Here is a 26162-nt window from a genome sequence, read left to right as displayed (position 1 = left end):
CCCGTGAACCTGGGCCACCAAAGCGGAACACGCTGAACCTAACCACTATGCCAACTGGCTGACCCCTATCATATATTTTTCTTAAGGATTGTGTTTTTGGTGTTATATCTAAGAAGTCTTTGCTTAATCCAAGGTCACAAAGATTTTCTGTGTTTTCTTCTACAAGTTTCCTGGTTTTAGGTTTTACATATAGGTCTATGGTCCATTTTGAGTTAATTTTTGTATGTCATGCAAGGTGTAAGTTCATTTTTTTGGCATATGTACAAGCCAATTGTTCCAGCTCCCTTTGTTAAAAAAACAATCTTCTCTCTACTGCAGTGCCCTTGTGCCTTTGTCAAAAGCCAGTTGTCCATATATGTGTGGGTCTATTTCTGGACTCTATTCTGTGCCATTAATCTGTTTTGTCTATCTTGATGCCAGTACCATGCTGTTTTGAATACTGTAGCTTTCTAATCATTCATGAAATCAGATAGTATTAGCCCTCAAACTTTGTTCTTTTTTTCAGAGTTGTTTTGACTATTATGGGTCCTTTGCATTTCCACATGCATTTTAGAATCAGGTTGTCAATTTCCACAAAAAAGCCTGCTGGAGTTTTCATTGGGGTTGCTTTTGATTGAGATTAATCTATAGATTAATTTGGAGACAATTGACAAAAATATTGAGTCCGCCACTGTATGATTATATTTCTATCGGAAATATTCTGAAATATTAAGAACATGGGACTGGTTTCAACGAGACCCTTGTTATAGTTTATTTGCTTCATTAGGCAAACAAGTAGATCCAGTAATGAATTTGCTTTTAAACAAGAAAAATGTGATTCCTTGTAAGACAATACTATTTAAAAGTGGTGTGGAACAAACCCACATATGAGGAATACAGGCTGCAAAATTCTGCAAAGGTGTTTCAGATTTGTGTTCTAGCCCTGTCCTAAGAAACTCTGGGAGGCAAGTTCTCTTAAAACAGGAATTTTAAAAACCAGAAGACTGTTACACTTACATTCTTATATTCAGCAGATGGCACTGACTGGTATTTTGAAATACAATGATTCAGAAATAAGAAGGAAAAGAATGTGATGTGCTAAAGGATTTTGCTTGCCTCTGAATTCCATTTTCTTTCTCCATACAATGTTAAATGGTTAAAATAAGTATAGAAAGAGTTTTCATAGGGGGAAAAATGAAAACTTCTTGAATACAAATGGGAAGGATACACATACAAATATTTAAAATATTAATATTAAAATTTAAAAATTTAAATACACATACATATTTAAAATTATTTCTTTATATTGGTTACTATTTAATGCAAGTAAATAAAATTTCAATAGTTTTCACAATCTTTTTTTGATGCAGTTTGCTCATGGAAATTTAATAGAATCATGTTAAAGATGAGAAAATTCTTACATAAGTAGATTCATTCTGCAGAGTTTTATTTAGTTTTTTCCCCATAGTGGATCCATTTTATTTCTTTTATAAAAATAATTTTTTGGTTATAAGATAATTCATTCTAGTTATTAGAGAAATTGGAAAATGTAGAAGAGCTTTTAAAAGATTAGACTAGAAAAATTCCATATTCTCATCCAGAGATAACTGTTGTTAATATTTTGGCATATCCCTTTCCTCCTTTTTACATAGATGAAAAAATTTTTTATCAAAATAATATAGGCACTGGAGAACAACTCAAATAACATACTGGGTTGAACCGTATGAAATTCGTGTTTTTGAAGGTGATACAAACATCTTAATCTCAAGTTCATGTGCCTGATGCACAGTAAACCAATCACTGAGACATTGGTGCTTGGAGATGGAGAAAGGTTTATTCAAATTGGCCAAAGTAAGAAGGCAGGAGGATAGGCTCTTTAATCTGCCTTAACAAGAGAAGAAAGCAGAGGGTTTTGTAGAGCTAAGGGGTGTGACGGGAGGAATTTCAGAGAAACAAAGGGGTAATCTGTGTTTCTTTCACTCCCGATAAGCCCTTGGACAATCTGACTTCTGGGCATCAAGGGCAGCTGGGGGCTGGTGATCCTTGAAGGCATTCTTTTGCTTCTGTAAAGCAAGCTCATAAATCCTTGTGGCCCTTGAGTCACCCTTCAGGTTAAACAAGAAAACAGCAAATTGACAAGATTAACTTCTTTTCATCTATGTGTTGGGAACAAGGTAGAAAGGTAATCTTATTGAGTATTTACAGTAACCCTCAGGTACCCAGCAGGGGAGAGGAGAATGGGGAGTAACTGCTTAATAGATACAAGGTTTTATTTTAGAATGATCCAAGTGTTCCAGAACTAGGTAAAAGTGGTAGTTGCACAGCATGGTGAATGTGCTAAATGCCAATGGATTAATTTCTTTCAAATGGTTAATTTATGTTATGTGAATTTCACTTCAGTAAACTAAAGTGAGTGGGAGACAGGTAGAAGCTATGGGACTGTAAGTGATAAGGGGCTGACTTGTGGTTTTTCATCCAGAATAGACCAAAGTCAAGGCAGCTGAAATTCAGGCCTTCAATGCAGCTTGGTTTGTGAACCTAGACAATTTAAAAAGGTTTCACCAGCAGTTTTGAGAGCTGCCCAAAGTGTTAGAGTGGACTTTTATATCTTCCTCTTCTCTTTGGCCTCCAAGTTAGAAGAATTGTGTTACCTTGGATTGCTTAATGAGATAAAAATAGAAAGTAGAGGTGATCTGTTCACCTAGTTTTTATAGCGTTTTCTTCTTTTGATCTAATTTAGGATCAAAGCATTAAAAAAACTATTTTGGTGCTGTTTATGATGTGAAATATAAACGAATGTATGAGATGGAGTGGGAATTTAAATTAGAATAACTCCTTTGAGTAGTAAGGTATCAAAGTATATCATGTGGCAAGGATGTTTCTGCTTAGTGATTTAGTGTTTTACATACTGTCCTATGGAAGTAAATCAAAATGTGAGGAAAGTTTATGCAAGATTACATTTCTAGAGAAAATTTGTCAGGGGGCTGGCCCAGTGGTGTAGTGGTTAAGTTTGCACATTCCACTTCGGCGGCCCGGGGTTCACAGGTTTGGATCCCCGGCATGGACCAACGCACCGCTCGTCAAGCCATGTTTTGGTGGCATCCCATATACAGTAGGGGAAGATGGGCGTGGATGTTAGCCCAGGGCCAGTATTCCTCAGCAAAAAGAGGAGGATTGGCACCGGATGTTAGCTCAGGGCTAATCTTCCTAATAAAAAAAAAAAAAAATTTTTTTTAGAAGCCCAAGTGTTCAAAAATAAAAGAGTGGTTGAATAGCAGTGACAATCAATAGAATGTTGATCAGTCATTAAAAATAACATTTATGAAGGGCATATTACCAAATTTATAATACCAAACAGCTAATGTGAGATCATTGTAAGTGATAATATACAGAATAAAAAATGTATGTGACCAGCCATGTTAAAGAAACATAACCTGTTCATAGGAAAAAAAGACCCCAAGGAAAATTTTAACAATAGTTTTTGTTGGGTGACTGAAATATGGGTGATATTTTGTCTGCTTCTACTTTTTGCATTCTCCAAATTTATAATAGTAAATAAAATTATCATAACGACTCCTATTTGTCAAACGTTTGCTCTGTGCCAGGCACTGTAGGATCTCTTTTTGCCCAACAGTCCTTGGAGACAGGTGCTGTTAGTAGCCCGTTTCACAGGTAAAGGAGTTGAGGCTCAAGAATTAAAAGATCTTGCTCCAGATCAGGCAGCTAGTCAGTAGCAGATTCCAACATAAGCAGTCCAATTCCAGATCCATGTGTTAACCACTGTACATGAAAAACATATAATGAATGTTGAAGAGATATGCAATGTGTATTCATTTAGAAGACGTGTGGTTGAGTTAGTGGAGCATTGAATTAGTAACTGGGGGACTTTATTTCTGGACCTGCTCTTGACTCACTCTGTGATTGAAATTAACTCAATTTGCGTTTGGTCTCAGTTTCTCCATCTGTATTTATTTATTTTTTTTGTGAGGCGATCAGCCCTGCGCTAACATCTGCCAATCCTCCTCTATTTTTGCTGAGGAAGACTGGCCCTGGGCTAACGTCCGTGCCCATCTTCCTCTACTTTATATGGGACACCGCCACAGCACGGCCTGCCAAGCAGTGTGTTGGTGCGCACCCGGGATCCGAACTGGCAAACCCCGGGCCGCCGCAGCAGAGCGCACACACTTAACTGCTTGCGCCACCAGACAACGGCCCCTCTCTATCTTTATATTAAGGAAAACAGAACCTCACATTTGCCTGATTCTTTATGCTTATGAACCTACTTATATTCTTGTAATAAATACTTAAAAGTTTATGGTGATATTATTATTAGCTGGGGATAGTTTGGTTTTGTAAAAAAAAAAACAAAAAAAAACAAATGCATGGGTTTAGGGATTAGGCAGATCCAGGTTCAAGTCTTTTGGACACTCCAACTCCCTGAGCCTCAGTGTCCACAACTGCAAAATGGGGACAGTCATGTGTACCTTGAGGGTTCCGAGGAAGAGTGAATGAAATTGCCTATGGGAGATGGTCACTACTCAATACCTGTTCTCTCCCTTCCCTACTCCCTCGAAGCTCAGTTGATCTACCTTGGAGCAGAGAATAATGAGACCTACCTAAGCTTCTTGTAAACTTTTTGCACATTTTAGTAAAATAAACAGAAAATTAACTAACACTGGTAAGTTGTTGGCACTCAGATCTGGGTAGAGGGCAGCAAGTGAAGCAAAATAGAATGATCCCGGCAGGAATGAGGGCAGAGGACACTCTTTTGGCTTTGCTTCTGGACTCATGGAAACTTTGTTGCAGTTCCAGAATGCAACAAAACCCCACAGTGGGGTAGAGGGCACATATTTCCTTAAGCTTGCGTGTGCTCTTTTAACCTTTAACCCACTCTGGAAAGAGCAAGTCAGTCCTCTGACGGGGTTCAGTTCTATATTGGAATAAAATCTATGCTGAGAAATGTATTGATTTATATATTTCCAGAAATATAAATACACGTTCTGTTTTTGGCAAAAAAAAATTCTATATCTGTCTATAAAAAATAGTAGATCAAGGTGCTATTACTCAGATATCATGATGGATCATTTGGGGACAAAGCTCTTTTTCACGAGGTTGATAGGGAGTGGATAGGAGTTTAGGGGATTGAAGTCAAGCACTAGATTAGAGATGGCAGCACACCGTTGAAGAGAAAGGGGCAGGGGTACTCTGTAAAGTGAGAGTAATAGCTGGAACTTATTGAACACTTACTGTGTGCCAGGCTTTATGTCTTTATGCACCCCCCCATTAACATAGTTCTCTTTTTATAGATATTTTTTGGTATAATACATAGCATAGATATGAGAAGAAAATGTTTACCTTAGCTTAGTGTATTGCTTTAAAGCAAACATTCTTGTCATTACCACCCAGGTCAAGTATTATCAATTCTTGCTGCATGTATTTTGAAAGTATGTCATGAGGTGCATAAACAATCAGGATTGCTCTGTCTTTAAGAAATATTGCAAGAAGTGATAGATGAGCTAAGATGTAAAGAGTCCCACCTGTGCTGTTTCTATCTCTGGCAATAGAGTTCCTGAAAATGAAGTTTGTCACTGGGATGTGCCCTTTGTGGGCTGCTCAGTCCAGATGAACACCTGTGGTAGGAACCCCCCTACATCCATCCCTCCTGTCAGCTGTGGTCCCTCCATATATCACAACGGGGAGGCGGTGTAGGGCCGTGGCTAAGAGGGTGGACTTTGAATTTGGACGGATCAACCACTTACATTCTGTGTGACTTGAGCAATTCACTTAGCCTCTCTAAGGCTCCATTTTCAATTCTATAAAGAGGACATCAAAAGTACTATGGCAGCATATGTACAGTGGTGAGCAAGATGCCGTCTATACAGAAACTGATATATAATAACGTATATCTGAAATTACACAATGTTATAAACCAGTATGACCTCAATAAAATAATTGTGTGTGTGTGTGTGTGTGTGAGGAAGATTAGCCCTGAGCTAACATCTGTTGCCAATCCTCCTCTTTTTGCTGAGGAAGACTGGCCCTGGGCTAACATCCGTGCCCATCTTCCTCCACTTTATATGGGACAAAGCCACAGCATGGCTTGACAAGCGGTACGTCGGTGCGCGCCCGGGATCCGAACCTGCGAACCCCCGGGCCGCCGCAGCGGAGTGTGCGCACTTAACTGCTGCACCACTGGCTGGGCCCCTAAAATAATTTTTGAAAAAGTACTATGGCTGCTTCATTGATTGATACTGTGGCTGTATAAGGATTAAATGAAAATATTTTGGCCGAGTCCACAGTACAATGCTTGGCATATAGTAAACATCCAATAAATGTTAAGTAATACTATACCATTGCTGTCTTGCTATATCAGCTCACTTGAACTGAGGTTCAGTTTAACACACTTGATATGTATTAAGTCCCCCTCCTGTGGGCCAATGATTGTACATGACATGAGCAGATGCTAACTGACCCTGATTCCTGAGGTCTTTCCCTTTCTTACAGCGCAGGTGTGCGTTGGAATCATCGTGATACTGATCATTCACAACTACTGGTTCCTCTACGTCCCTTATTTGACATGGCTTTACTTTGACTGGCGTACCCCAGAGCAAGGAGGCAGGAGATCCAACTGGGTCAGAAGCTGGACTGTTTGGAGGTACTTTAAGGACTATTTTCCAATTCATGTGAGTAGAGTTGTTTTATATGGTATTATTTTGAGTTTTAGAAGAATGAAAATTTTTCATCATGGATATTTAAAACTTTTCTCTTTTTAGGGGGAGAAAGCCTGCAATTCAGCCCAAGTTACTAAATGGGCTTGAAGCTAAATTCATGTAATTTAGAAGGCTGTGTGAAAGCTATTTCCTGAGCTCAGGAAATAATTTGGGAACAATTCTAACCCAGGGAACTAAAACAAATCATGTAGATTCTCCGTTTCCTCTTGATGTGAGAACTAATCACAAGTTCTTTTGTTTCTTATTGGAAACTGATGAGGGAACATTTTCTTTTTTATCTCAATATAAATGCGCTGTAGCTCCTCAAAACTTGGGATTTGGATCCAAGTCACAACTACATATTTGGGTTCCACCCCCACGGCGTGCTCGTTGCTGGAGCCTTTGGAAACTTTTGTACCAATTATTCGGACTTCAAGGAGCTGTTTCCTGGCTTTACTGCGTATCTGCACGTGCTCCCATTTTGGTTTCGGTGTCCTCTCTTCCGAGAATATCTGATGAGTAGTGGTAAGTGAAGGCAGATCACTATTTCTACAATGTTCACGGGTGGCAGGACCACACAGAATGTTCCCTCCCAGTCGGGTTTACAGTTTCTTAGAGTGAAACCCTATGTCTTTATCCTGATCTGATACTTCATCTGCTGTTTGCATGTTTCTTGCCTCCCCCATTGCATTGTAAGTGCCAGGAAGAGACACCCTATGTCTTTTTTTCTTTTCCACCCCAAGTATCTAGCTTAGTGCCTGGAATATAGGAATGTTCAATAGATGTTAACTTAAGGAAAGAATGAATTGATGAGTGTACTTGGTGTATGCAGATGTGGAAGAGAGAATCATGGATCAAATGAGTGATAAATTGCACCTTTGGAGAGACGTTTTGCATGCTTTTATGAATATTAGAGATGGAAAATGTACTCCAATGTGTCTTGAAGTAATGGCAGTATATAAACTAAACATACTCAATCTGTTATCTTTTTCTTCCTAGATTAAATATAACTTGGCTCAGAAAGAAGAGTCTATTCTACTCTGCTACTCTGAACTAGTGGAAGGCTCTTTGATTAGTGAAACCATAATTCTGCCAATTCTGAGAATAAAATTCACCTGAAATGCTGTAAAGTTGCTATATGAATATGTGCAGAAGGCTAAGCTTGTGTTAATGGCTCTCACTTCAACTTAAGAGGCTCAATTTGTTTGGTTTTCCAACTTGACCAATTTATTGACTAACCATGAAGTACAGTAACTGACAAAGTGCTTTATGTTTATGATCATTGTGTAGGTTAGTTGTTATTGTCTTTGTGTTTCTTGGTTATAAAGAAAAGCAGATAGTCTCTTTTTGAGAAATTGTAATTTCACCATCAGTAAGTGGCGTATTCAGAGGTAGAATTAGAATTTTCCATGGTCTTCCAGGTTTTCATTACTTCCTATTAATTTCTCAAGGCTCTGTCGTCATTAGATACCTGGTAGGAAATCACTAAGCATCAGAGGACCAGCATCCATGGCTGGGTTTTGCAGATTCTGTTTATGGACCTTTACCCAGATAGCCCTGGGCTCTCCGTCCAGTCAGGGCTGCCACTGCATTTGGCCTCTAGAGGGCACACTAAAAGAAGAAGAGAAGTTTGGGGAACTACCAAAGAGGAAAAAAGTCCCTTCTCTTCCTGTTTTGCAGACATTGGGTTAGAGTTTTATAAAAGGAAGAAGATTAAAGGGAAACAAAAAAAATTCAAAAAAGCACAGAAACATATTTACAGTATACAGTTTGCTGAGTCAAAGTATAGCCACAGGTGAGTTTGAGTAGTGTAATTGAGAGCAGATGGGGTGAATTCATGGCACAAGAGATGCAGGTACACCCCTCTCCATGACCATGTCAGATAAAAATAGTCAACCTTAGAGTCTTTCTCGCTGTGGTACTCCCATAACCACTGCTCTTCACTAGAATTGGGCATTTAAGTTGAAACCTGTCTGCTGTCACTAGTAATGACATCATGAGATCTTTTCCTTTGCTGTAACCTGAGATATCCTAAAAATTAAATAAAAATATCCAAACTTGTAGCCAGTGGAGGTTTGGGCTATCCTTGTCTCTAAGTTTAGAGAGATCTCAATCCCTCCCAGAACCAGCTTCCTAGGACAGCCCCTGGCCCAAGGCTGCCCTTCTACTCTGCGCCTGCCTTGGTGGCTGCCTCTCAGGGTGTGAAAGACGGACACGTGCTCAGACCTCATGTAGTAAGGAACCAGTAGGGTTTCACTTTGCTGACAGGTGTCTGCTTTGCTCTTACCCTCAAGATTTCTGTGGCTGTAAGTCCCACCTCCAAACCATTCCTCTTGGCCCATTTTGGTGAATCTATACTCAGCAGGTGTCAGCCAGAGCAGACTCAGTTTCAAGGCTCATGCTCCCTTCTGTCTACCCATTAAGGCTGGGTGGGTAGCAGAGAGCAGATCATAACGGCCTGATATATACTTTAGATTTTATCTAGTAGATAAGCCACAGAGTACTTGTGAGGTATTAAGGAGGGACTTGACTGGATTTTGCATGTTAGAAAGGTCATTCAGGCAGCAGCTTGGAAATAGGTTGGAGGGAGGTGGACCTGGAGACTGTGGTGATGGAAGGGGCTCATTGCGGTGATCAAAGGAGAGGGATAAAGGCCAAACTATCACAGTGACTGGCAGTGGAAATACAGAAGATGGGATTGATATGAAAAATAGTTCATAGATTCAACAAGACTTAATGACTGGTTCAGCCTCATGAAGGCATCATCATCTCATCAGCCTCTAGCACAGCATCTTGCCTGTAGCAGGTGCTCAATAAGTGCTTCTGAATAAACGAATGAATGATGAGTCAACATGGTGGCAAGAAGAGGGGAATACATATGGGACTTGGTTTCTGACTTGAATGACTGGATAGATGATGGTCCCATTCACCTTGATAGGTAGTGTTGGAAGAGGAACAACTTTGGGGAAGAATTTAATGCATTGGATTGGGAAATATGGAGTTTGAGGTGTCTTTGAGTTGTTGAGGTAAGAGATGTCCGTTGGGCCATTGGAGATGTGGGCCTGGAGCCTCAGGAGGAAGATCTCTCAGGAGATGAATTTAAGAGAACTCAGCACACATAAGTGGTAGTTGAATCCATGTGTATAGATAAAATGAGATGATAACAGAGTCAATGAAGAAGCCTGTCTTAGTCAGTTCAGACTGCTATAACAGAACACCATAGACTGGGTACCTTAAATAGTGGAAATTTATTTCTCACAGTTCTGGAGGCTAAGAAGTCCAAGATCAAGGCACTGGCAGATCTGGTATCTGATGGTGGCCAACTTCCTGGTTTGTAGACAGCCGTCTTCTTGTTGTGTTTTCACATGGTAGAGAGAGAGAGCACCCTAGCTCTCTTCCTCTTCTTGTAAGAACGCTAATCCCATGTTGGGGGCTTCATTCTTAGAACCTAATTACCTCCCAAAGGCCATACCTCCTACTACCATCCTATTGGGGGTTAGAGTTTCAGCGTATGAATTCTGGAGGGATACAAACGTGCAGTTCTTATCAGAGCCCTAAGACATAACAGCATTTAAGGATGGCCTGAGGAAAGGGAGCCTGGAGAGGAAACTGAGAAGTGGCCAGAGGAGAGGCAGGGGTCTGGAATCCAGGAGACCCTCTTTCCAGGGGAAGCAATGCCTCCAGCCCTCACTCAGGGCACGCAGAGCAGGACGGCCACACCTTGAACTCAGTGCAAGTTCAAACCCATCGAACCTCAGGTTCTCTACTCTCTCACCCACCACCCTCTGCCTCTTCTCTTAAGACAGTGGTTGGTCATTCAGAATCCTGTCACAATTTTACATCCCCCCAGTAGTAGGAACCAACAGTAAGATGAGCATATAATTTTCCTTGAGAGACGAGGTGTGGTGTGTCTTTATGAAGCCTAACACATTCTTTTATGACTCAAAAAATGGATCAAACCAAGAATGGAAGGAAATACTAAGACATTAAAAAGCGATTGTCTCTGAAATATGGGGCATGAGTGGTTTGTGTTTTCATCTTATTCTTTTCCTCCAAGAGTTCATAGTATTTTCCTCCAAGGGTACATAGTACATTTAAAATCTGAACAGGGGGCCGGCCCTGTGGCTTGGCGGTTAAGTCCGTGCGCTCCGCTGCTGGCGGCCTGGCTTCGGATCCCGGGCGCACACCGACACACCGCTTCTCTGGCCATGCTGAGGCCATGTCCCACATACAGCAACTAGAAGGATGTGCACCTATGACTTACAACTATCTACTGGGGCTTTGGGGAAAATAAGGAGGAGGATTGGCAATGGATGTTAGCTCAGAGTCGGTCTTCCTCAGCAAAAAAAAGAGGAGGATTAGCATGGATGTTAGCTCAGGGCTGATCTTCCTCACAAAAAAAAATAAAATAAAATAAAATCTGAAAAGGAATCTTTAAAATTATTTTTACTTGGGAAAGTCTGTTACAGAGACTGAACAATTAGATAACTATCTTAAACAATTTACCAAAGTCAGACTAGACATTTTGGAACCATGTAGAGAGCTGGCAAGTGATTCTAGGTTATTTGTCAAATGTCTGAATTTTTTAAACCATTTACATTATAAATCCACATCTGGGAAACAAGAATCCATATAGAATATTTGAAAACAGGCCATTTTGTATTCAGAAGATCCGGTGCAACCTCCTGGAGGATATACTTTTTGGTTCTGAGCAAGGATTCACCAGGGTAATGATCAAGGCCATCACATACAGCTATGCAGGTTGTGCACTGAACAACTCCACGGGGCATCTTTTACTTAGGATGCAATATGAATGGAATCTGTAGAGTTGAGCAGTGCACAACCTACCCAGACAAGCGGTCCACCTAGTAATGATCTAGTGACATTTTAGAGACCTAACCCATCACCAGCCGAAATGTCGGATCTTATTGAGGGAACACATTACCAAAGATTTGGCTATGACAAAATTTTAACCTCCAGGCTGCTCCAAATGTAAGCAGTCTAGGAAATTTTGTTAAATCTTCGCTCATCTGTAGAATATTATGATAAAATTGTTTTAATTTTTTAAAAACGATAATTTGTTACCCCTTTTGTTTTATTCATGAAGGGCCAGTCTCAGTTTCCAAGAAAAGTGTGTCCCACGTGCTGAGCAAGGAGGGTGGTGGAAACATCTCGGTGATTGTCCTTGGAGGTGCTGAAGAATCGCTGGACGCCCACCCTGGAAAATTCACTCTGTTCATCCGCCAGCGGAAAGGATTTGTTAAAATTGCTTTGACCCACGGGTAAGTGGCTCTCATTTCAGGTAAGTGGGTCAGAATAAAGCAGATGTGGACGTTTATGGGGAATGGAATATGACCTTCCCACTAAGGTACCTCATGCCATGGCATCCAGCAGTTAAACTTATCTTTAAAAGCCATGCATAGCAAACAAAATCATACAAAATTTTATATGCACAGTATAAATTTCTAGCCAAATGAACAAACAAACCACGGCCAAAACTGTAGGTGAAAGAGAAGCTTCCTGGAACCTTTCTTTTCTATAGAATAAAATTCCACAGATTGCTAGACTACTCAAGTATCTCTCCAAAGGATTTCAAGTGTAAGTCTGTTGCAAGGTATAGAACAGGAAGTTAGCAGTATAGGGAGGCTTGGGAATGTTAAAGAATTTTTAGGAATCTGTTGCAAAAGTCAGCTGGACAGAATAAAATATTTAAATCCTTTTCATTAAAAATTCTTAATCTTCTCCTTGGTTATTTGCAGCGCCTATTTGGTTCCAGTGTTTTCTTTTGGTGAAAATGAACTATTCAAACAAGTGAGCAACCCTGAAGGCTCGTGGCTTCGAACTGTGCAGGAGAGACTACGGAAGATCATGGGGTTTGCTTTACCACTGTTCCATGCCAGAGGGATTTTTCAATACAGTTTTGGCCTAATGCCCTATAGGAAACCGATCCACACTGTTGGTATGTATACTGAGGACTAAAAGCTCGTTAAAATGGGTAAGAGTATTATCTAACTTTGAGTAGCGTTGATTATTATTGACTGAGGTGCTACTGCAGGAGAGTGGCTTTGGGTAAGAACTTCCTAAAATAATAATCTTAGAGATGTATTTGAGTTTCATTTACAGGATGCCTTTTATTTATGAAATGACTATATTTTCCATTTGAATGGGACTTTATGACTTTCAAGAATACTGCTATTAAATGACAGGTAGAATCCAGTTTTAGAAATAAAGTTTCCAATACTCTAAGATGAATCTATTTCTCTGTACCAGCAGATTATAACATAGCAATTCTTTTAAAAAGCTACACTGGAGTCTATTAATATATGCAAATTTATGTATAATAGATGTCTTTATCATATTGAATTCACATCGACATCAGTTTCTATAGCAAAAGCATTTTTTTTTTTTTGGCAACTAGCTATATTTATATGTATTCTAATATAGACTGTTTTTATTTTAAAAAGTTGCATGTTGGGCTGGCTGGCATGGTATAATGGTTAAGTTTGTGTGCTCCGCTTCAGCAGCCTGGAGTTCGTGGGTTCGGACCCCAGGCACAGACCTACACACTGCTCATCAAGCCATGCTGTGGCCTTGTCCCATATACACAATAGAGGAAGGTGGGCACAGATGTTGGCTCAGGGCCAACCCTCGTCACCAAAAAAAAAAAGGTGCATGTTTGGGGGAGTTGAGATGAGGGAGGAGGGTGACAGACCATATTGATAAAAGGACTGAGAAGCCAAGTAATTAGTTCCTCAGGCTGAAAAAGGATGGAGAGCTGAAAAGGAGAAAGTGCTAAGTCAGGTGCTAATAGCAGAATTAACCAAAACTATATACTTGATATGAAAATGGAAGTAAGTTTCACCATGGAGAGCCATTAAATGAAATTCAAAAATTTTTTTAGGTCTGTTGCATTAGAATGAGACTTTACTACTGTCAGTTTATAAGAGCTTTGCATTTCACATGCAGTCACATGACATTATTTTTAACTACTGTATTTAACTCAAATGGAATGTTAACAAACTTGATTAGTTAGTGTAATAGGAATACTGAGATAAGTTTAAGTTTGCGATTGTGTTTTCCAAGATAAGCTGGTTACATTTTTTGGCATAATATTTTGTTTTTGTTTTTGTTTTTCTGTGAGGAAGATTAGCCCTGAGCTAACATCTATTGCCAATCTTCCTCTTTTTCCTGAGGAAGACTGGCCCTGAACTAACATCCGTGCCCATCTTCCTCTACTTTATATGGGACTCCGCTACAGCATGGCTTGACAAGCAGTGTGTCAGTGCGTGCCCAGGATTCGAACCCACAAACCCTGGGCCACCGAAACGGAGCGTGTGAACTTAACCACTATGCCACTGGGCTGGCCGTGGCATAATATTAATTAGTCATTTTTGATCCCTTATGTGCTAGGTATTGTAGTTGGTATTTTGGGGGATATAGGAAAGTTTTAAGACATAACTTTAGGAACTAAAAGTTTAATTAAGTAGAACTCATATACATGGTGCAATAAGTTGTAGGTGTTGAAAGCAAGTGTATTTTGTTGAGTTAAATGATAGCAGTTATCACTTGGTTGGGTTAAACATTTTTTTTCAATAAAGTGGTTTGTCATTTGATACAGCCTGGTTACACCTCTAATTACAAATAATTCATTGGTCAAGGGTCAAATGAAAGTTACCGAATCAAAATTCGTTGTAAACACTAAAACACTACAGCACTGGTGTTCACTCATGCCTGTGCAACGTGCTTCTCGTAACGATTCAGAAAAAGGGAAAGTTGCTTCAGTCCATCCTTCCACTTACCCCTCAGATGATTAAATCAGAAACCGACCATTTTTAGTCTCGAGCATCCTCTGTTTCCTGCTATCATTTGAAGCCTTTTGAAACCCAAGCTAAGAATATGAAGGTTTCATAAAGACTCAGCTGCCATGGTCTGGTGGTGGTCGAGTGGGAGTCAGATGATTGAGAACTGCTTGATATGTGTGAACCAGACCCTGAGGCGATGTGTATTTAAAGACTCTTATTTACTTGAAATAACACAAGTTGGAGATAGGATATTTATAGTTCCATAAACAAAAACAAAGCTATGGGGCCGGCCAGTGGCGCAAGCGGTTAAGTGCACGCACTCCGCTGTGGCGGCCCGGGGTTTGCCGGTTGGATCCCGGGCACGCACCGAGGCACAGCTTTGCAAGCCATGCTATGGTTAGTCCCATGTAAAGTGGAGGAAGCTGGGCACGGATGTTAGCTCAGGGCCAGCCTTCCTCAGCAAAAAAAGAGGAGGATTGGCAGATGTTAGCACAGGGCTGATCTTCCTCACACACACAAAAAAAACCTATGTATCAGTCAAATGCAACAGAGAATAAAACACAATATAATGAAACAGTGATGTAAGTTACTATGTTCATTTCTATTTTTTTTTTTTTTTTTTTGCTGAGGAAGATTTGCCCTGAGCTGACATCTGTTGCTAGTCCTCCCTGATTTTGTATGTGGGTCACCGCCCCAGCATGGCCACAAGTGGTGTAGGTCCACGCCTACATCCTGGGAACCGAACCTGGGCCGCCTAAGCGGAGCATGCTGGACTTAACCACTACACCACCGGCGCTCGCCCCCGTTTCCATTTTAAATCCATGCACTTCAAACCCGGTGTTGTTTCTTTGCTGACTCCCTGACACACCCCAGGCAGAATTCAGGCAGCATCCAGAGAGGCAGGTTATTTTTGGCCCCTCTGCTCCCCCTTCTACTTAATTAAGGGTTTGTTAACTCTACCTTGCATTGCAAGAAGTCACTAAATATTAGTTGAATTCGTCCTAAATCACCACTTCATCTATAATCCTCTCACTCACAGGTGTCCAGAGATGCTCAGATTCTCCATCTTGTAAATAGTTTCCCCACACATCTTTCAGACTCCACTTCGTCAGCAACTTCAATCAGAAGGTTCATGGTTTTGAATGTTAATGTCCTATTAATTAAATCCCTTTAAAAATGTGATCTCACTAAATGCAAAGTGCCATCATCAGGTCCGAGTTCCCCTTTCTGCATATTTCTCACACCAAACCTTGCTAAACCATCAGGTTTCTCTCCATCCTCCATAAAACCTTCTTTCCTCTTTGCTGAAGGTTGTTCTGAATGAACATAATTTGTAAAGAAGCCACCATATGTTTTCTTTACACGTTTCATAAATGGTATGTAATTTACACACCTGATGAATGTTGTTATCAGTTTATCAAAATACAATAGTAAAATGTTCACCTACATTGTGTTTCATTACATAATAATGGAGAGAAACTGATTTAAATATCACATCCATCATGGCAACCAGGAGAGAAAATGGGAATAAGTTCAGACTTTAAGAACTATGTGTTGTCACATATGGCTGGATTTCATCGTTTCTTATGGCTGAGTAGTATTCCATTGTGTATATATACCACATCTTCTTTATCCATTCGTCCCTTGATGGGCACTTAGGTTGCTTCCAAGTCTTGGCTATTGTGAATAACGCTGCAATGAACACAGGAGTGCATGTACCTTTACAAATTGGTGTTTTCAAGTTCTTTGGATAAATACCCAAGAGTGGAATAGCTGGATCATATGGTAGTTCTATCCTTGATTTTTTGAGGAATCTCCATACTGTTTTCCATAGTGGCTGCACCAGTTTGCACGTGGATGGACATTGAGGGTATTATGCAAAGTGAAATAAGTCAGAAGGAGAAGGCCAAATACCGTATGATTTCCTTCATTAAGTAGTAGATAATAACAACAACAAACAAACACATAGGGACAGAGATTGGATTGGTGGTTACCAGAGGGGAAGGGGGGAAGGAGGAGGGTGAAAGGGATAATTCGGTACATGTGTGTGGTGATGGGTTATAATTAGTATTTTGGTGGTGAACATGATGTAATCTATGCAGAAAGAGAAGTATAATGATGTACACCTGAAATTTTTACAATGTTATAAACCAATGTTACTGCAATAAACAAAAAATTAAAAAAAAAAGAACTATGGGGCTTTGGGGGGAGAAAAAAAGGAGGAGGATTGGCAATAGACGTTAGCTCAGAGCCGGTTTGTTTCTGCGTTACAGAGTGCCTTATAATTCTCTGCTGTGTTCCCAGTGCCCACAGAGCAGGAACTCAACACACTTGTGAATGAACAAATTAGTCTTTAGTTAGGCCTGTTTGGTTGTAAGTCTTACGTTTTCAGAAATCTAACAAGTACCTATTAAAGTTTCTGAGATCAATTAACATTCAGTTCAAGTAATAGAAGCAGTGCCGGTGGTCTGACGGGAGGTTGTTTGGACAAGAAAGTAAGATACAAGGGGCATTTGCTATTTAAAAGAGGAAATTTCATATATCAGAGGATATGTTGATTTTAATTCTTAAAATTTTATGTTGAAAAATGTCAAATGTTCGGAAAAGTTTTGTGAGTAGTAGGATGAACTCCTATGTGCTTTTCTCCTAGACTCACCACTTGTTAACATTTTGGTACAGTTCTCTCTCTAATGGTTTAATAAATACATTTTCTACTTCCCCCCCTCCCCCAAAGCCCCAGTAGATAGTTGTATGTCGTAGTTGCACATCCTTCTAGTTGCTGTATGTGGGACGCGGCCCCAGCATGGCCGGGGAAGCGGTGCCTTGGTGCACGCCTGGGATCCGAACCCAGGCTGCCAGCAGGGGAGTGCGCGCACTTAACCTCTAAGCCAGGGGGCCGGCCCTAATAAATACATTTTCTACTTTTTTTTTTTTTTTTGTGAGGAAGATCAGCCCTGAGCTGACATCCATGCCAATCCTCCTCTTTTTGCCGAGGAAGACTGGCCCTGGGCTAATATCTGTGCCCATCTTCCTCCACTTTATATGGGACGCCACCACAGTCTGGCCTGAACCAGCGGTGCATCGGTGTGTGCCCAGGATCCGAACCTGGGCCACCAGCAGCGGAGTGTGCGCCCTTAACCACTACTCCACGGGACCGGCCCACACACTTTCTACTATTGTTATCACTGAATCATTTAAGTGCAGACATCGTGACCATTTGCTCCTAATTACTTTTATGCGTATCTCTTAAGAAACAAGAGTCTTCTCTTCCATAATGTGAGTTAAATTCAGGATATTTAATGTTGGTAAGGCACTATTAACTAATGTACAGTCTATGTTCAAATTTCACTGACTGCCACAATAATTTCCTTGTTAGCTATGTTTTTTGGGGGGGGAAGGAGATATTTTTTCCCTAAGCAGCATCATACATAGCATTTAATTTTCACATCTCTTTAGCCTACTTTAAGTTGGAATGGTTTTTTAACTTTTCTTTGTCTTTAAGGCATGAGCAATTTTTTTTATTGATGTCTTAATAGTTTATAACATTGTGAAATTTTAGCTGTACATTATTATTTGTCCATCACTATATAAATGCCTCCCTTCACCCCTTGTACCCGGCCCCCCCCATCCCCTTGCTCCTGGTAACTACCAGTTCTCTCTGTCCATGTGTTGGTTTATATTCCACATATGAATGAAATCATACAGTGATTGTCTTTCTCTCTCTGGCTTATTTTGCTTAACATAATACCCTCCAGGTCCATCCATGTTGTTGTAAATGGGGCAATTTTGTCTTTTTTATGGCTAAGTAATATTCCATTGTATACATATACCACATCTTCTTTATCCACTCATCAGTCGAGGGACGCTTGGGTTGCTTCCAGGTCTTGGCTATAGTGAATGATGCTGCAAGGAACATAGGGGTGCATAAGCCTCTTTGGATTGTTGATTTCAAATTCTTTGGATAAATACTCAGTAGTGGGATAGCTGGATCATAAGCTATTTCTATTTTTAATTTTTTGAGGACTCTCCATACTGTTTTCTGTAGAGGCTGCACGAATTTGCATTCCCACCAGCAGTGAATTAGGGTTCCCATTTCTCCACAGCCTCTCCAACATTTGTTGTTTTTTGTCTTGGTGATTATAGCCATTCTAACGGGTGTCAGGTGATAACTTATTGTAGTTTTGATTTGCTTTTCCCTGATAGTGATGTTGAACATCTTTCATGTGCCTATTGGCCATCTGTATATCTTCCTTGGGAAAGTATCTGTTCATATCCTCTGCCCATTTTTTGATCAGGTTGTTTTGTTGTTGTTCAGTTGTGTGAGTTCTTTACATATTTTAGAAATTAACCCCTTGTCAGATATATGATTTACAAATATTTTCTACCAGCTGGTGGGTTATCTATTCATTTTAATCCTGGTTTCATTAAGGCATGAGCAATTTTGAAGAGTAGAGGGCAATTGTTCAGTGGAATGTTCCTCAACTTGGGTTGGTATGTTTCATCTTGATTATATTCTGGTTGTGCATATTTGGCGAGAATCCCACAGAAATGGCATTGTGTCCTCCTCAGTACATCACGTCAGGAGGCACCTGATGTCAGTTTGTCTCTTTGTTGGTGATATAACTTTGATCATTTGGGTAAGGTGTTTGCCAGGTTTCTCTACTATAAAGATAAATTTGTAGATTTATCTACATAAATCTAAAGATTTTTTTTCCCTCTTCTTTATCAAGCAACCTGGGGGTAGTGTAACTTACAGACTGTGTAATTATCCTGTTCTTCATCAAAACTTACTTGATGGTTTTAATTTCCATTGATAATTCTTGCCTGAATCAATTATTACAGTCATGGCTGCCAAATGGTGATTTTCTCACTTTAGCATTCCTTCTATATTAAGTAGTTAGCATTTGCCATAAAGAAGAGCTTTCCCTCCTCCCAGTGTTAATTATTTGAATTTCAGATACCCAGACAGGCTCATCAGCTGTGTTTGCATGTGGCACAGAAAGGGCTCCCATCCCATCTTTCCTAGCCTCAAGACTTCCACTGACTTTCTGTTAACTCTTGAGCCTATCTTCTGATTATGGATGTGATAGAAGTGTTTATTTCACTTTTATTCTTATGGCAACATTGAAAAAAATATAAACAATGCCATTAAGCAATGGGTTCTTTCCATCTATAGGCCCAGTATGATGGCTACTGCCTACGCTCAGGTACAAGCTGTGCACAGAAGTCGATATTGACATTAAGAAGGTATTTATTATGCATCAGCCAGCTGTACAGAAGGAAGTGGTGTGGGTTTGAGGTCTGACTTGGAGTGATTTAGAATGTTTCACGTATCTTCTCGGAGCCTCAGATTTTACAATTTAGAGAGGAGACTCTTATAATTGTCCCTTCTGGGGATTAGAGGACATGATGTGTGAGACAGCTCCCTGTCAGCCCCAGGTGCCAGGCGAGTGTGGGTTGGTATACACAGCAGAAGGCTTCCTGACCAGATTGTTGAGAGCTATCAAATGTGTTTCCGTTTTCTCGTGTAAGTATTCTTGCCAAAATGTTAATCTGAATCAAATCATGAAGAAATAATCAGACAAAACCAGACTGTGGGGCATGGTACGAAACAACTGGCCTGGACTCTTCGAAAATATCAGGGTCGTGAAAGACCAAAAGGAGGGAGGGCTCAAAGACATACAACAGCTGTCGTGGGCTGCGGGGGAACAACTATAAAGGAGATCATGGCGACAACTGATCAAGTGAGAACGTGGATTAAGTACAAAATAATATCGTGTAGAGGTTAAATTCCTTGGGTATGATGATGGTGTTGTTGTGAAGGACAGTGTTCTTGTTCTTAAGTATACATGCTGAAATATTTAGGGATGATAACATGATCAAATTTTTGATGTGAACAACTTTCAAATCATTCTATAAAAATAAAAAAATAATACATATGTATATAGTCTCGTGTCGCTTAACGAGGGGGATACGTTCTGAGTAATGTGTTGTTAGGTGATTTTGTTGTTGTGCGAACATCCTAGTGTATTTACACAAACCTAGATGGTATAGCCTACTACACACCTAGGCTGTACGCTACTAATCTCATGGGACCATCATCGTATATGTGGTGCGTACTTGACCAAAATGTTGTTATGCAGTACATGACTGTACATGTTGTGTGTGTGTGTGTGCAAAATGTTCAAAATCGGTGAGTCTAGAGGAAGGGTATGCAAGTGCTTATTAAGTTATTTTTCCTGTGGTTTTGGATTTTTTAAAAGAAGAAAGGGAAGGTAATTTATTTAAATAACACTGGTTTGAAACAACTTGAGGACAAAAGTAGTCCATTATATTTCAAGTCATTATTCTATCCTGGTGGGAAAAAGGCAGGTAAGGGATTCTCTGAAATAGAAAGAAAGGGAAAGGAACCTAATTTAAATTCTAATTGTAAAGTAGGGCTTAAAGGAGATGATAATATTGAAAAGATTAGACTGGTGCCCAGTGTGGCAAGTTACACACTCAGTATATGTTCATGAGTATGTGTGTGTGCGCGTATGCAGACGTATACATCCTTACACACACACACGCACACACACACATACACACTTATGTTGAGCATCTTTTGAGCCTCCAGCAGAAGCCAGAGATTGCACTTGAACCCAGGTTTTGTCGGGCACCCACGTTTCGACTCTTCACAGCCCCGCTCTGCCCCACAGCCCCCTGCCTGTTCTCTCTCTAGTGCACAGCTACGTAGCATCTAGAGAAAGAGTAGTTCCTGCGTGAGACCATTAGAGAGAGAAACTGTGGAATTTTCATAATTCCAGAAAAATAGAAAAAAGATCTCTTATTGTAAAAGACCTACTCTTTGCCACAGTGAGAAGAAAATAATGCCCATTTCCAAACTCTTCCCCAGCTGTACGTGCAATGGCTCATGAAGCTGCTCATTCTTCATCTTAGATAAATACAACACAGCATCATAGAAATGAGAGCAAGACTGCTGGGTGAGACAAATGCATAACTAATCTTGAATTGTTGGGTGGAATTGGAAAATGGAACAAATGAGCATGACAGCTATAAAAAGCACCGAAACATACACAATAGCTATGGTTCCTGACTCTGCCACAAGTAGATGTTGGCTGATTTTTCCAGGGCAAGGAGCTCTGTTTCCCAGAGCAGCCCGATGCAGCTGTTTTTTCCTTTGTGTTGTAAAAAGAGAGTTATGCAGAAGTTTGTGACTATCTTAGTCTTATGTTGAAAACATTGTTTTCTTCTCCTTAGTAGTAAAAATCTCCTTTTTGTGGAGAGAATGTATTCTGGTCTTCTAGGGCTCAGGGGACCGTTCTCAGATTTGCAAGTTTTTGTTTTGTTACCTCTAGCTTTTTGTGTGTGTGTGAGGATCCTCCTCTTATTGCTGAGGAAGATCGGCCCTGGGCTGACATCCGTGCCCATCTTCCTCTACTTGATATGGGACGCCACCACAGCATGGCTTGACAAGCTGTGTGTCGGTGTGCGCCAGGGATTCCAACCTGTGAACGCCGGGCCGCCGCAGCGGAGCGTGCGCACTTAACCGCCACGCCACCAGGCTGGCCCCTTGTTACCTCTGTCTTTATCCCTGAAAAGCAATTGAGAAAATTTTCATACTCTCTAATCCAATTTGGGGGTAATTTAGTAATGAGGGGCAGGAGTATTGGGTTTAAATCTTAATTTCTTCTGTTTTTCTGTGTAACGTAAGAACTTTCAGCATCTCCGTTTTTCTGCACATAAATAAGAGAAAGGCAAGTCTGACTATGTCTGTCTCACACTTGAAAGGGAAAAGTCTTAGGATGATAAATTCAATATATGTGGGCATGTTTGAGCTCTCTGGAAGAACTATCTGAAATATGATAAAACCATTTAATAAGAAAAGAGCAAGATTGAAAATAACTGTAGGAGAGCTCATAGGAAATAAGACTCAATAATTCACAAATCACCAGTCCTCATTAAAGTAGGCTGGGAACATTTCACCTTCTTAGAGACTGTGTCTTTTTATAAGCCCCCACTCCCACCCCAGTAGTTGTACTTGACCTCTCTCCTTGGGATAATTTCACTAAGAAAACAGCAGCTATTTCTATAAAACCACGAATTTGCTATGTCGATTCTCAACATGCATATAGATTTCTCAATTTTTTCCTCGACAACAAAGTTCAGAACTGGAAGGAAGCTTCAGGATCATCAAGTTTTACTCTTTTATCCTACACGTGAAAATCAAGGGCAGAGAGGAAGTTCCTCACTAGCTCAGTGTCCTTGGTGGTGGGCTAGCTCTAGACCTGGTCTAGCCTGGGGCTTTTTGTGCAACACCAACGCCCAGTTCCACCCATCACCACAATAGCCTCTTCTAGTCCGTATTTCAACCACAACTGACACCAAGATATTATGTTTCTAGTTCTTCATGTTGAATTATAAAGGACTGATGTCTGCTATCCAGGCCTACCTCGGAGATAGTGCAGGTTTGGTTCCAGACCACTGCAATAAAGTGAATATTGCAATAAAGCGAGTCACGAATTTTTTGGTTTCCCGTTGCACATAAAAGTTATATTTATACTTTACTGTAGTCTATTAAGTGTGAAATAGCATTATGCCAAAAACAATGCACATACCTTAATTTAAAAATACTTTATTGCTAAAAAATGCTAACTGTCATTGGAGCCTTTGGTGAGTTGTAATCTTTCTGCTGGTGGGGGGTCTTGTAAAAAACGCAGTTATCTGCGAAGTGGAGTAAAGCGAAGCACAGTGAAAGGAGGTATGCCTGTATATAAATTTGACATCCAAGCTATCAAAGAAAATTGTACATGCTTCTTGAGGCTATATCTGGTTAAAAACTTAGAAATTTGAGATTAATGTTGCAATAAAGGAGCGTGTGTATGTTTATGTATATATATATTTCCTTAGTATTTAATCCATTATATTGTGTGTGTATCACTCCCTTCTCTGTGCCCCCTTACCTCCCACGCTGATGTCATTTATCCTTTCTCTGTGACTTAACATTTGCTTGGTTTTCTCTTAACTAACCCCCTTCGGTTACTGACATGTATCCGAGGCTTGGATGTAGCATGAGGCGACCTAGGGTAGGCCAGAGAAAATCTCCTCCCCTCTCAGTTCCATTCTATTACCTATGGCTCCACTTGGCCTCCTGCCCAAGCTAATCAAAGGTAATACGCAGAAGCAGTTTGCTGCTAGTGGGTCATTGAACATCTTATACATTTTCCACTCTTGGCATCAGTAGCAGCGTCAGACCAGCAGAGGGCGCAGTGAGTAGCAGAGAGGAGCTAGGAGAGCAGACGCCCAAGCCACGTGTATCTGTATTCTGTAACGTTATTTATTATATAAACACCTTTTAAAATATGTATATAAGTTGACAGGCTTTAAAAAATTAATTAGTTCATTTTTAATTATACAGGTAAAACACAAATGCATTCTCACTGTAGAAAATTCACACAGTACAGACAAAGTGAAAGTTCCCCCTCTCTAGCTCCATCCCTCTAGGTAACGATTATCAGTCTCTTTCCAGACATTTTTTAATACACTAAAAGCTTATGATGCACCTAGAAATATAAATATTTTTTCATAAACGGGCTCCTACTTTATTATTGTACAAGTTTTTCCCACTTAATACATTTTAGACTGTGTACACACACATTATTTCATTTTTTTGAGGTATAGTTGACATATAACATTATATTAGTTTCAGGTGTACAGCCTAATGATTCGATATTTGTATATATTGCAAAATGATCACCACAATAAGTCTAGTTAACGTTGGTCACCATACATAGTTATGAAAATATTATTTCATTTTTTAAAAAATTGCTGCCTAGGATATCACTGAATGAATGTTCTATGATTTATTTAAAAATTTTTCTATCGAGACTTTTGTTGGTTTTGTTTTACACTATAACAAACAGTGGAATCTTTGGATTATGTGTGTTTTCTAGTACAAACGCTTAGCTGTGAAGATATATATTCTTTTAATTTTTTAGTTGATGCCTCATGATTCAGGATTTCACAGTCGGTCATAATGGGGCACTGTGGTGTGGCTGTCAGCTGTACCCGAGGGAGGAGGCTGGTGACGTGCACACACAGCTATGTCCTCTTACCTCACAGCTGCAGTCAGCACAGAGCTCTATTTGACTCCGAGTCAAAACCACCAGTGGACTGACAATCCAGCATCTGCTGAGAAGGAAAGTTCTTTATTTGTTATCGAAGGGGGTGGTGTGAGCACTGTAGGCAGCCAGTAAAATGAAAAACGGATAGGAGCTAGCAGGCCTGGTGGATTCTGATAGGCAGATCTTCCCAGGGCTGGCAGCTCAGGGCAGGAGTTTGCGGTGGAGTGGTTTTGGTGTCTTATGCATGATGTATTCTCTGTTTTTACAGTTGGCCGCCCGATCCCTGTTCATCAGACTCTGCACCCAACTCCAGAGCAGATTGAGGAGTTGCATCAGACGTATATGGAGGAGCTAAGGAAATTATTTGAGGAGCATAAAGGGAAGTTTGGTATTCCAGAGCATGAAACTCTCATTTTTAAATAACTATCCTCTTAGAAGGCATAACGGAAGAGGAGAGAATATCCCATTGAGAGAATAAATATTGAAAATAAGTTTATTTTTTTCTTTGAATGTGGAATCAAATTTGCAACTGAAAAGTATTATTTATGGTGACAAATGTTGATGTTTCTCTGTGGTAAATAAAAATACAGTTGGTGGCTGTAAGATAAGGTTGGAAATGACTATAAGCCTTTTAATAATTTTCCTCGTTTAAGAAGGTGAAATCATTTCACAGGTTCATGTGCTCAAAAAAATGACAGCTTCAGAAAATACTTAGGCCCTTTTACTAAACATCACAATAATTTAAGGTGGTATTTTCACTAAGTATGACAGATGTTGTTTAGACAGCTGGAACATTTAGGAGACAGTGTGTAACATAATTTGCCATATAGAGATAGAGGAGATCATTTCTTTTTTTCTGCTTGAACAGACCATTTGTTAGTAAATCATGTTACTTTTAAGACTTAGATAATTTGATCCTTTAGGTCATGTCAACCAACACATTTGTATACAACAGTGCAGAATTTTTATGCAGTTTTTGAAATAGGATGGATCTATCATATGGAAAGCCATATGGATTAGAGCAGGTCTTTGCATTTCTAGTTATGCTTAGAAATAGTCATCCTTGTCATTTGCTTAAAAATACGTTCATTTGCTATAGACAAGGAGGTCTTTTGGAAGACCTGCTTTTGCACGTGTTTTGGGACGTTGAAGTTCTGAAAGGTTTTCATGTAATAGAAATGGTTTTAATTTTCTTCCCAAATGGCCTCTTCATGTAAGACAAGCTATGAAAGAAAGTGCCCTCTGTGTTGAGGTGTGTCCAGTTCACAGTTGGCTCGCATTGTGTGAGTCTCTTCTAAACCAGAATGTCAGGTCTGTGAGGGTCGGAGCCCTGTCCCTCCTGCTCACTGATGTCTCCCTCATGTCTGGGTCAGCTCACGGCACTTAGTAGGCACAAAATAAGTACTTGTTAAATGAATGTATTTAAAGGTGAACACACAAACTTTACCGTAAGGTGAAGAATTTTTTAAGCTGTAACATAGGATGAAACCTATTATAAGATAAGACCCCCTTTCAGAAGGAGATAGTTTGCTATGTCTGATCGTCCT

At 40.1% G+C, this 26162-nt stretch overlaps 1 protein-coding gene across 1 annotated transcript in view; it reads left to right on the top strand.

Moving 5' to 3' along the window:
- Positions 1-25223, top strand: part of MOGAT1 (monoacylglycerol O-acyltransferase 1) — a 31919-nt gene extending 6696 nt beyond the window's left edge. Inside the window, exons 2-6 of the mRNA XM_004427622.3 lie at positions 6484-6662; positions 7010-7214; positions 11797-11971; positions 12449-12648; positions 24884-25223. Of these exons, the coding sequence (XP_004427679.2) occupies positions 6484-6662; positions 7010-7214; positions 11797-11971; positions 12449-12648; positions 24884-25038 (914 nt within the window). The 3' untranslated portion in view covers positions 25039-25223. The remainder of the gene's footprint in view (positions 1-6483; positions 6663-7009; positions 7215-11796; positions 11972-12448; positions 12649-24883) is intronic.
- The last annotated feature ends 939 nt before the right edge of the window (positions 25224-26162 follow it).

The sequence above is a fragment of the Ceratotherium simum genome, chromosome 37, assembly GCF_057802395.1.
Source record: "Ceratotherium simum simum isolate JZ-2026a chromosome 37, ASM5780239v1, whole genome shotgun sequence".
Lineage (NCBI taxonomy): Eukaryota > Metazoa > Chordata > Mammalia > Perissodactyla > Rhinocerotidae > Ceratotherium > Ceratotherium simum.
Note: the sequence above shows the minus strand (reverse complement) of the source record. Positions and strands in the feature narration are given on the sequence as shown.